This window comes from Anopheles darlingi, chromosome 3 (assembly GCF_943734745.1).
Source record: "Anopheles darlingi chromosome 3, idAnoDarlMG_H_01, whole genome shotgun sequence".
NCBI classification, from domain to species: domain Eukaryota; kingdom Metazoa; phylum Arthropoda; class Insecta; order Diptera; family Culicidae; genus Anopheles; species Anopheles darlingi.
The window spans coordinates 43,738,439-43,750,938 of NC_064875.1; the positions used below are offsets into that span (position 1 = coordinate 43,738,439).

General features: G+C 44.2%; 1 protein-coding gene across 2 annotated transcripts in view; it reads right to left on the reverse strand.

Annotated features, from left to right (window-relative positions):
• The window catches only part of LOC125957561 (Down syndrome cell adhesion molecule-like protein Dscam2), a 37,052-nt gene extending 25,723 nt beyond the window's left edge, over positions 1-11,329 (reverse strand). For both annotated transcript variants that reach the window (XM_049690349.1, XM_049690350.1), the window contains exons 1-3: positions 10,875-11,329; positions 2,303-2,359; positions 1,826-2,054 (exon numbers count right to left, since the gene is read on the reverse strand). In XM_049690349.1, the coding sequence (XP_049546306.1) occupies positions 1,826-2,054; positions 2,303-2,342 (269 nt within the window). In that variant the 5' untranslated portion in view covers positions 2,343-2,359; positions 10,875-11,329. The remainder of the gene's footprint in view (positions 1-1,825; positions 2,055-2,302; positions 2,360-10,874) is intronic.
• Between the last annotated feature and the right edge of the window lie 1,171 nt (positions 11,330-12,500).

A 12,500-nucleotide genomic window follows, 5' to 3' on the forward strand; every position in this document is an offset into this window, starting at 1 on the left:
ATACGAAATATCATCTCAACTGTATGCCATTAATCGAAATTCAAATGTTACGACCATTTCCTTTGGTCTTGTGTGCGGTATCGCATTATCTACATTCCGGATGGATGGTATGCGTTTCATTTCCTACACCATAATCAAGTAATTCGAGCGCTAGTCTACGTGTTCAATTAAGCATTGCTTTGGGTTACTTAAAGTGCTTGCCTACCTGCCAGTGCGAACACACTCAAGAGATGCTTCCTATCCGCATCTAAATAATCGTTTACGCTAGCCCTAACATACCCGAATTAGCTCACCGCTACCGGATGGGTCCGAACTGCATCCCAAAATTCCTATCCCATCATTGATCAAATTAAGTGCTCCAGCTTATGCTTCATCACGCGCGCCACCATACGGGCATACGTAAGGGCATAAAATGCTAAACCATCTCGGGTCTCTCGGGCCTTGCGACGAGGGTCCGGATCCCGGTGGGCGGTGGGCATATTAAGCAGGATTCCAGTTTAATGCCACCTCGAAGCTAGAAGAAGTACCTTCATTAACAATAACAGGCCACAGACAGCCATCAACCAGCGGGCGAAATCTCTACAATCCACTACACAAATCTTGGCACCACACACGAGCTACCCTTCCTCTTCCTCTTCTTCTTCTCCAGCATCTCTCTGTTAGTCTGGCCATCAGGACGCTACCGCACCTCCCAGACCTCAGTGATCGTACCTAGAAAGCAGTGTTGCTGTGTTGTAGGTGACCAGAGAACAATCCGAATCGTCGTCGTCGTCGTCGTCGCACATCTTCGAAGCAGGCAAGCGAGCAACCAAGCAGGCGAAGCGTAGCAAGGTACATCACAACGCCACAAGACACACACACGCACACGTAATCCCAATAAATATTGCATCAGGACTGATAAGTTTACGGTAGATTGACCCAGTACATGGCGAACGGACGACGACGACGACGACGTTCGTGTGGATGTCCCGGAGGCGAAGTACGTGTGCTCGCAGCCAGTACATAGTGACCCCTCCCTTGTGTCGCATGTCGGTACGTACGCACATAATCAGCGACGTAGTATCATCCTGGCCTGGGGGTATAAAGAATGGCATTCAAGGGGAAGGGAGGCTCAAGAAGTCTTGTGGCCTTGTGGCGTGCCACCCCCGAGCTCGTTCAGATTGCGCACGCAAGAATGACTGCGGTACTGTCTGTCATTATTCCTGGGGGTCTTTTGGGCTGCCTGGTCGCATGGCGTGGTCGAAATGGAACTGGCGGGCGCACCACGTATGTGTGTGTGTGTGTCTGTTTGTGTGCGGTGAAGTGGCTCTATCGAGACGTTCGCTACTTTGGTTTGCTTGTTAGTTTTTTGTGGTTCCCCATGGAATGCTGTCTCGTGGTCTCGTGTGGACGTGAATTAGACTTGAGGCTCCACAGGGACGCCGAAACAGTCGAAAGGTCGCCGTATGTTGTGATCCAAAGATCTTTCGCGTTCCTTTCGGGGGGACGGGACCCCCCCAGAAACGTGGCGGGTCAGCGCAACGAGCGTGACTTTTGCTGAGTTGTAAAGTTTTCTGCACCACAACACGCGCACTCCACACGATCCAAGGTTTTGGGCAAAGGGAAAATTGGGAAATGGCATACGAGATACGTTACTAGTGCTCATGCTCCTTGTGCCCTCGGTTGTCTTGAGCTGTGTTTTATGTTTAATTAATAATTCACTGCGCTCCTGCACGACGTTGGCGGTGGACGAGAAGGTTGAGTAGTGTATCGCTCCCTCGTTCGCTCGCTGGCGGAACGATAATGTTGTATTTGATATGTGATGTGAAAAGTTTTTGCCACTTACCGCAAACCCGGCACGCTGCTCACCACACTGCCGTCCTTCAGGATCCACTGGATGATCATCTGGGGGCCACCGTACGCCTGGCAGACAAGCTGCGAGCTGCCCGTATCATTGCTGAATATAATGCTCGACGGAAGCTCGTGCAGAAAGTTGGGCATTTGCAGGTTCTCCGAGGACAGCGCATTGCCCGTTTCCTTGATCAGTATCGCCAGCGTTATGTACTGAAGTATGCCTGCTCACGGATGGAGGGGGAAGGATGGAGTGTGTGAGATGGGAGCGTTAGCTAAGGTCTGCTCCGGAGCCTCCGTAAATGGTATGATTTATGGAGTACGCACTAGTTTATTAACGAGTTTATTACAGTTTTGGGGTGAAAGTTTTTGGCGCTTAGGCGTCGCTGCCCCGGGGGCGATTAGTGGGCGTGATTGGACCGGGTCCAAAAGGGTCAGAGGGACAGATAGGGGGATGGCGGCATGTACTTACCAGGCAAACTACGGGATGCTACGGTTTGTATCACATCCATAACTTTCGGTTCCGCTCCTGGGTGGCAAAGCAGGGAAATGAACAACATACGGAGAGATGATTAGTTGTTTGTCCATTGCTACATCTGATATCGCGCTAAACTATTGCTAGATAGGCCAATACACACGTACATTAATGAATCATCGCTTAATACTCTATTTTAATGATAAGAAAATGGATGCTGAACGCCACTAAAAGAGTTTTGTGATGTCATACTCATTAGCAATGATGGCTCATGAAGTGTCATTGTTTTCTAACCTTCTGTTAAACAGACCAGAAAGGAATAAAATAGTTATAGCAGTCTACCTAATCGAATGCTACAATCATACAAGGCAACATTCGGTCTGTTGAGCAGTACATAGAAACAACAACCTTCTTGGGAAATGTTATGTATGGCAATATGTTTTCCAAGAACTATTCCCACATGTGCGACTTGAGCGTAACAAAGCGCTCGTATTGCCTCTGTAATTATCACTGGTCTATCATTCGCCCACATCTGTCCTCGAACTTGCATTCTAGCATATCTCACTCTGTAGCTCATCAATCTAGAACGCATTAGCTACGTACGGATCTATGACAAGATCAGGGGAATTCTACATTCATACGCACCGGACCATAGACATAATTCTCTCATCAATCTACACTCAGTATCCTATTCATGCAAGAACGCATCCTTATCCTTAAGCCACTTGCGGCTGTCCGTTATTGCTTCGTGTTGAATGTATTCTTTTATTAGGTAAACGCATTCAAATGTTCATCTGATTACCCTGTCACCCTGTACAATAAGGCTTTATGGTGATTACCCTGTACAATATTTAAGTTTAAGGTGATTACCCTGTACAATAAGGGAAATAAACTGCTTTAAGATAAACAATTAGTAAAAAAAAAAATATCGGTAAAATTCGCTGACCTTTTCAAAAAGGCTTTCTCTACAGTTACTAAACTCCATCATAAGGGAGATTTGTTTTAAGTACGTTTGTGAAAAGCACTGCTGTAGTGCAGAATTTAACAACTTAGGCAGGGTATAGATATTCTCTTTTTAACTAGAATCGTTGAAAATCACTACCGATTCCGCAAGCCAAGCACTAACATCGTAAACCGCATCATGTTTCTGCAAAACAGGCATCTTTCTGCACGATGTCAGCATTCAATGGTAGTCGCCATGATTTACGGTAGTTGACATAGTTTAAATTAAGAAACCATAAGCACTTCTAACAAATGATGATTATTAGGTGCCTGTTATTCTAATCAATGATTTATGAATCGGGGGTTTTTTTTTTTGTAAGAGGTACATTCTGTGGAATCATTTGCTAAAATTAAAAATAATGGTAATGTCATAATGTTGGAAGGTGTTTCGATTATAATTTTGGATAAAGAATTAGACAAATCTGATAGTTTTTTCTAATTTTTTTACAATTTGTAACACCCCACAGTAACTATTGTACCAATCAGTATCTACCATTAACATTAATACACCCTTATTAATAAGTAATATCAATAAACCCACAAGATCGTATAATGATCTCAATATTTTTCAACTGAATAGTTCTCTCTCCACCAATTATCAACTTAAGACGAGAAAAAGTATGTTTTGATGATTCGATAAATTCTTCCGTAGTATATTGAATTAAGATCTGGTGTCTGAGATTATGAGTTTCATTAATCGAATCACTTGTTGGATGAAAAAAAATTAAGAAATCACTAAAAAGAAACATTATTTTCTAATGGCTACTGCTAAACGCAGGTTTTTCTGCGTTGCAATGGTATACCCTGTATGATGATGACAGCGAAGGTATCTTATCATTACGAGAAATGGTTTGGCTCCTTACCGCTTTTTTATACCACAATACTCCTCGAACAAATTAAAGAATTTGTAATCTATCATTTTCAACAATCCCCTTTTTTCGAGCTATGGGGAGTTGAAAACCGAAATTTCCTTATCAACACACGTTACATGAAAAACAGAACCAGTAGATTGGTTCTCCGCAGGAATGGGAATGGCCGTGTGCCCTGAAGGCAAACATACCAGTCGAAAATGCCGCCGGTAGTATTACGGAGAAGAACTGAGAAAGAGATAGTACCAGCCTTGCACAAACACACACACACACGCGGCGACTGAGTGTCGGCTGAGTTCTTAATCAACCAAATGACAAATTACCACCCGGGAGTTGTTGTAGCCGTTACCAGTCGACTAACGTTCCATGTTCGTAATTCATTGCCGCTCGCGTGTAACACACGGTACACGCGGTACATACTCGCAAGCAGAGTCCCACGTTCCATTGAGCAACCTCTGAGACACTCGAGCCCGGGCAACCACGACAATGACTTTGTAGTCGACGATGTCGAATGCTCTGCACACCGGGGGTTGTACGCCCGATCCACGAATGTTGCGGCGCTCTACGACGCGTCACACCATAAGAGCGGCGGAAACAATAGAGAATACACCTCTGAACACGCCACTTTCCTTCGACCTCCCCAAGTCTAGTGAGTAGTATGAATGGCGCAACGGAATGGAAATGATGCTCTTGCAGCCGTACGGAGAAGTGCACATTACCGGATGGGAGCGGGGAAGATGCATTTTTTTGTTGTTTGCTGCAACCTGCTGTTGGCCGGGGGAGGTGAAAGAGATGCTTTGCGGTCCCCGGCTCCTGGTCCTGGGAGTAGTAAACCCAGCGCACCAGCGGTTGTCTGTGGTTTGCCGTATGGCCACAGCTTGCGGTGGTGGAGATGGGAAAAGTTGGGCTTTAGATAGGAGTACAAATGGCTTTTTGATTCGTAAAAATTTATTCCACACCAAAAAGGAACGACAAGGATGCTTCCTCTGCGTCTGCACGGTCGGGAGCATTCGTTGCCCCCTTCTGTTGCGCTCCCTTCTCTCCCTTTAAACCACAGAACGACGTGTTAAAGGTTTGCTTTGCCTTTGCGGGGCTTTTGTTTTACACGTTCGCTTCCCTCGGCGGCCAGCTGCAACTTGTTCATATGGTGATTGCTTTCGCAAACAGCCCGAGCTTGAGAGCCCCGGGACGGGACCGTGGGATGGGGACCCGGGAGCCGTAGAAGAAGATTGAATGGATATGTTTATGGGAAGAGTTGTTCGTTAAAGAGCTTGGCAGCGACTGTTGGTGCCAGTGCGCAGTGTGCCGGCAGCAGCACCAGCAGCAGTCCAGCTTCCAAAGGATTTCTCCTTTTCAGGAGAATCACTCTTCCGAAGGACGTGCCTCGGGTAGTGGTGCGTTTGGCCCCTCGCTCATGTCAGGCCGATGTCGAGTTGATACCGAGAGATGGAGTGTCAGACAAAGAAATTTGCAAGAAATGCAGTTCCAGCCACCCTGCTGCTTGGTTATCATCATAGCGAGACCCACTGGTGGAGAAGAGGAAACGTCCATTCAAAACACCTCGGTTGATCCGTACTGTGTTCGTCTCGGAAGAGTCAAGTACTGGGCGTCTCCATCCACACCGGGCGTCTCCATCGTGTCCCGGGCACACCGGTTAGACAGCGCTCAGTGCCACTCTTTGGTACGGTAAAGGTACAAAAATCCGCTGCATCTGCATCGATGCTGCAGAATAATGTTAAAAATGATCTTTGACCAAAGTTCGGTGCAACCATCCCGGGCTGCGATACCGAGAAATGGATTTTTGCGGGGTTTTATGTTGTTGCCGTGGGACCACATTCTGGCTTCCGGGAACGTTTGGAATGGTTGAAAGGAAGCCTATCTGCCGGGCTTGTGTATATGCGCGAGGTGATGTTAATACGTTCTTCTCATCATACGTCCCATTAATGCATAACCATTTCCCCGAATCCAACCGAGACTGGGGTAATGAAAATAAACGTATATCGTTTGTCAGGCAGGCAGGTCCTGTGGCAGGTAGCTGCAGCCCGCCCGGATCAACCACGACGGGGGCATTTTAAGGTTGATCTGATACTGCTACCCTCCGAAACCGTCTCACGTTTTTTTTGTGTGAGAACACACAATGATATTAATTTCATGTGTCAGTTGTTTAATGTCGGAAGAGGAAAATACGCGATTACCGATACAAACAAAGCCAATTCAAAGTGATGTGCAATTTCCAATGAAAAAGGCGCAGAGTACAATGCTTGGCACATGCGATAGCTGGACAAAGCCAGTTCAATTCGCATTTCAATATTAATTGAAATGATTTCCGTGAAGCATTACTTTATTGCGTGATAGCGGTTCATCTCATCAGCAACAGTGAGCTCAACAGACCGTTCCAATTTTCTAAATTTCTATTAGCAGGTATAAATTAACAAATAAGTAATAAATTCTGTGATATTTACTAACAGCGAAAGACCCAAACTATTTGAGAACACCGATTTAAAAATATTATGAGGTGTAGAGAAATGCAACATAGACCTATCTTACCAACTCCTTTACCTTACAACTTTTACATGTATGCTTTGAATAGTTGAATGATTTTAAAAAAACTCCTTAATACAAATTAAAAATCGAAGGTTTTTCAGCAATTTGTTAGTTGTTTGTTGCATTTTTGTAACGACTGGAAGAGATGCTCATTTCTGATAGCTACAAATATTTTGAAACCTTGTCTTTTACCAGTAGATCCACAGAATCAAGGACGAGCTGTGTATTCTGTTACGTTTACAGTTTTTAAAGATAGTATTAGTTGTTGATTTTATTATGTTGGTTATATGACAGCACACATGAGATTCGATGTTCGACACCAATTAGTATGTGGGACAAGTTTAATTTAAGATAATGGTCAACAAATCCCGGGTACTGGAGACCTTTAGCAAAAATCTGTCTTGTTTTCTGATTCCGAACAAGAGCTCACCCGGATGTAGCCATGTTCAAACACATTGTTACCATAAGGGGGTAGAATTTGCCACCAAAGCTCTTAAAAAGCATAGTAAAAAAAGCTGCAATTGCCAACCCTAGGGGACGTTAAGAAAAGGTATCCTTTACGTCCTTACGGCATGGAACAACAAGCAAATAAACTACCCATGAAGTTTTACATAGTATGTTCATGATGCCGGCAATCAAAGTGAAATGTGCTGCAATCTGAAAAATAAATAAATACTCACAGCATAACGGCATAAAAAGTTTCTCAAACATTATGAATACAAGCAGATTTCCTATATAGTATATAGAACTATTATTTAATAGTTGAAATCGATTTTAAATTTATTATTCAGACACGTACAAACAAATCATATAGCTTACATGTTTTTCAAACCGTTTCACAAGACTTCAAAGGTTTCAAATTCATGGCGCAAACCAACCGGTTATCGATTGAACGGGTTTCCAAATCAAAGAAAACGGTTGGGTTGGTTTGGGACTCTCTTTGGTAGTTTGGGACATTCTCGAGTAGGAAAAACAAACAAAACGGAAAAGGACCCGTTTTAGATTTGATTGTGCAGCATATTTACATAAATAACACGATTTTTGCTTTGAAGTAAGCGCTCTACTAATTTCGAATATTTGATTGAAACCCTTGATTGATTTCTAACACTAACAGCTCACTAGACAGAAGTTGAAGGTTATACGAAAATAAATATTAAAACCAAGAGATTACTTCAGTAAAAGTATGTTCTCTAAACTGGTTATCAGAGAATACCGTACATAGTTAAAATATGAATAAACTACTTATTTTAATACTAAAAAAATGTACCGCGTATGCAACAAGTGAATGAACCATTCTAATAAGAGACTGGTTATACAACGCCATCGAAAACGCCAAACCAATTAGCAACTACAATGCAATAATAGTCAATTGTGGTAACGTAATCTGCTCACACAGACACACACACACACAAACCGGTCTGCAATGGCCTGCCAATTTCATGCGATAAAAAATCGCTGCCCGAAACAGATACGTGCGCCAGCGATCTCGTGTACGAAATAAACAACAAAACATCGACTGAAATGAACAAAAAGGAACGGGACACCATACATCATATCTGCAGTGAACATTGATGTCATTGGCTGACCGGCAGATATGGGGTGCGCTGACAAGAAAAAGGCAGATAGCGCTTGTCATAAAAAGAGGGGACATTGAGAGGCAGCCAAAACAACAAACAAAAAAAAAATCTCCCCCGGAAAAGGATCCACCTCGAGGACTCGACTCCTCGGTAGCACGTTCGGTGGCAACAGATCGCCTGTTATTCCAATTGTTGAAAATTCGTGCAGTCATTACGAGGGACCTGTTGGATCGTCCCTTTTTGCTAGGCATCCGGTGCCATCCAGCGGTGGCGTTGGGTGCCACTACTGATTTGATTAGTATAGCGTTTCTCTTTCGTGCTCGTGTTTCAGCTTTCTGCGCTATGTTGTTTCTTTCGATGGTGCTCAACGCTCCACATTCTTTTCGCTGTTGCATTTTTTTTGCTCTTTTTCTGACACACCCGAGAACCGGGATTCGATATTTTCTATTTCAGTAGAGAAACAAAACAGAAAAAAGGAAACGCAAATCAGGCTGTCCTATAAAGCAGAATTGAAAAAGTTGTGTCATTGTTTCGCTGCAACGACCAATACGTATGTTTATGAGGATATGTTTGCCGGTACGGTACGGTACGGTTTGGTTTGGTTTTGAAACCGACGACACGGTCCTCGGTTTGGAACAAACGGGGCCAGTGTGTCCGCTGAGTACAATATGTTGGCATGCTGTGGTCAACTGATCCTATCAATCTACATGAAATTGAATATTCATTCTTCTTCCTTTCGCACACTGGTTTAGTCGCTCAAGTGAAAGTGAGTGGATAGAGCGGTGGAAGATGTATGTTGTTTTGTCGATGTTTGCATAAGATATGCATAAAATGTGTCAGCATAATGTAATGCGAATTTTCCTACATGATGATATTTATGAACTTAAACAACTTACAATACATCGGGTATTGTGTTTAGCTTTTGGAGTAATTGCAAATTCTTCCGGAAATATTTTAGACAATCTGGTTTTATTAGATGCGTAGCATTATATTAAGTTGGGAAAAAAAACTATTCCATAACTTTATTGGTGTATAACTGAAGTGTCCGATGTCTCTTAAAGACATTTCACACTAAAACAAATTGTACACTATTAGAACTGATATTCAATTCGGTTGTGAGTTGCTGCGTGTTGTAAATTGAATTCAACAAGGAGTGATTTCGATACCTATTATAGTAATACTTTAATAGTTAGTAATAGTAATATAAAAATGACACATCCATTTGCGTACTGCTGGATTTTTATAAACGGTCGGACGAGCTGTATATTCAATTGTAAGGTCCGTTAAAATTTTCTATCAGCTCCTTCCACGTAGAGAAAAACAATGACATCTACACTTCCAGTCACTGGGCCATTCGAAGCGAGCGAATGATCACAAACGGCAAACGGAATTGGGTAACAGTAGAGGAGTTGTCTTCCATCAGGACAACCGAAAGGAGCTAGTGTTTTTAATGACAGAATAGAACATAAAATCTGACCTAGGTACTAAACGATTTCGCCACCTTGTTCGCGCCTTGCGAAACCTTCTGCGCGAAAAGAAAATGAAATCAATCGCTGTTAAAACTGTTGATTATTTTTCGCCAATAAGAATCTTTGACAATGAAATTAATAATAACTTAATTACCTTTCTAATAACAACACATAACCCAATAAAACTGTGGATATTCTAAGCATATCCGACCATCAAAGGTTTTCAAATAAAGCATTGAGCTTCACCCAAAAATAATGATGATTACTAACAGAATTCTTTTTTCCAACCTACTCTAATGTCTAAAAAAACGTCTCGTTCCATAAATGACCTATTTGGTGATGTACGTATCAAATGAATGATCTGTTACGATTGCAATGCATTGATTTCAAAGTAGGAACTTGATTAAAAACAGCAATTTATTAGTTTGGCCGTTTTTTTCTACCATGTCTATGCGTGGATGATACATCACATTAATAATAAATCAATTTTGGTTTCATTCAATTGTTAAAAAACAATTATCTCCGGTTGGCATACCACTAGCAGCTATTCCAGCAACTGCCTCTCACAGCTATCAATATATCCGAAGCCATGCGCTTGTAGCTTATGATAAATTTACAATAAAACCTACATCCATCACACTTTTGCCAGCTTCCGGGCCTCTACCCCCTCTCGCTATTTCTATCTCTGTCTTCCTCTCTCACTATGCCGTTCGGCGATCTGTCTCTGTGATGGTCGATTTGCGAAAAATCGATTTCACTTTTACCCGGTACATAATCCACGGTGACAATCACGCCATTCGCCTGCCTCTGGCGGCTGGCGTGTTGCAACGCCTCGTAAATTGGACGTGAAAAACGGGCCAAACATTAAAACGCCGACTCGCGGGAATCTGGGCCGCGCAGAAGGGACTGGATGAAGCGGATTAATATTTCATACACGAATGCCGAATTTCGGCTTGAAATGGACGATCGAAATGGTTCGCGTTCGCAAGACATTACTGGGGGCATGAAATGGTTTTGATTTCACACGACATAAGTCGGAACGACGGTCGGGCGGACGGTGACGCTATAAAACCCTGGAACAGTCGAATGTCTTTTCAAACGCACGCACCTGGGGTTGCTCTACGCGTCTAAACGATCCGATCGATTGCTGCTAGCACTCTCGTTGCATGCTTCCATCCGTTAGCGGTGCGTTTGGGATTCGTTCTCGTTCGCTGCGCTTGGTGCAAATTGGTTCACTGGACGTCATGCGATGCACTTGTTTCATTGCAATATCATATCACACGCACTGCTGCCACGGCCACTGTATTCTGCTGCTGCTGTTGCTTCTTCTTCTTCTTCTTTGTTATGCTGTACACACCACTTCGCACCCTCTACCCTCTCTTCACCACACAATGCACACAGCACGACAATTCCACTATTCAAGCTGATCCTTTCAGCTCGTACGCCATCATCCACAAATACTCATACAAGCACGCACATACACACAGACACACAGCCGTGCACGGTGGTCTCGGTCCCCTCGGGGGTGCTATTATGCTATTTCATTATCATAATCATTCCGCACTCAGCGCCGGGCGCTGTGAAATGAAGAACTCGTGTATGCATTATTATCTCATCACTGTATTACACTTCAGCTGCAGCACTGTTGCACACCTGCACACCGCAGGGTGTCCCACAACGCTCCTCTACTGTGTGTATGTGTGTGTGTGCGTGTGTGTGGCTAGAGATGAAGGGAGAGATAATTATGAGCACGGACGCAAAGAATGAAAGACAAAAAACGAAAATGGTGAAAAGGATGCACCGTGCTGTTGTCGTTGGAAGGGCGTGAGTCCCCCCTCCCCATCCCCTCTCCACCAGGGACACTGGCTGGTGGCAGTAAGGATATAAATGAGACCAATTATCCTGCCTTGGTTTTCTCGTTTTTTTTTTGCGCGCGCGCGCCTGTTTGTGTCTCATACCATCGTACCACACTCTAGTGCTAGTGTGCCCCGGTATACCGTTGCCGAGCGCTTGAGGACCTCGAGGACCTCTGACGTGGCGCACGGCGTGGTGTCGACGAAGGACTAGAGATGGTCCTGGCCGGGCCTTCCTAACGAGCGTATTCCGTTGTTATTGTTGTCACATGCTGCACGTCTACCAACCACCCCGCCGACGCGCATCTTTTCAAACGGAACTCCAACCCTCCAACCACCCCTTTTCCCGCCTCCTCTTAATGTGAACGTCGAGCACACTTCCGTCGGCCGGTTGTTTTGCATCCTAGCGGTGACTTCCCGGCTTCCCGGTTGTGGAGGGGTTTTTTATTTGTATTTTGCACCCTTCTCCCCCCACCAGAAGGGGGGGAGGTGAATCACCCTTCCCCCTCCAGAACCCGGCCTTTTCTCCCCGTGCGTTGTCCGTGTCCTGTTTTTGTCACCAAACCACGGTGTGCCGGTTGTGCCAGGCCCATACCATAACGATAACGACGACAACGATGCACGATGATGGAGTCATCAGCGCACTCATAACTTCATCGCCACTAACACGCACACACACATCACGCTCTTTTGCCATGACGGTGGCATTTGTAGAGGAGGGAGAGCAACGAGGCGTGGGGGGTTGTTTTTTCTCGTTTGTTTTTTTTTTGCCAGCTCCCGGTTCCCGGCACCGGAAAACTATCAAACATCACTTTCACTTTTGCTCAATATTCTTCCTGTTTTCCCATCCACTTCCGTCGATGCACTCTTGGATGTCATGC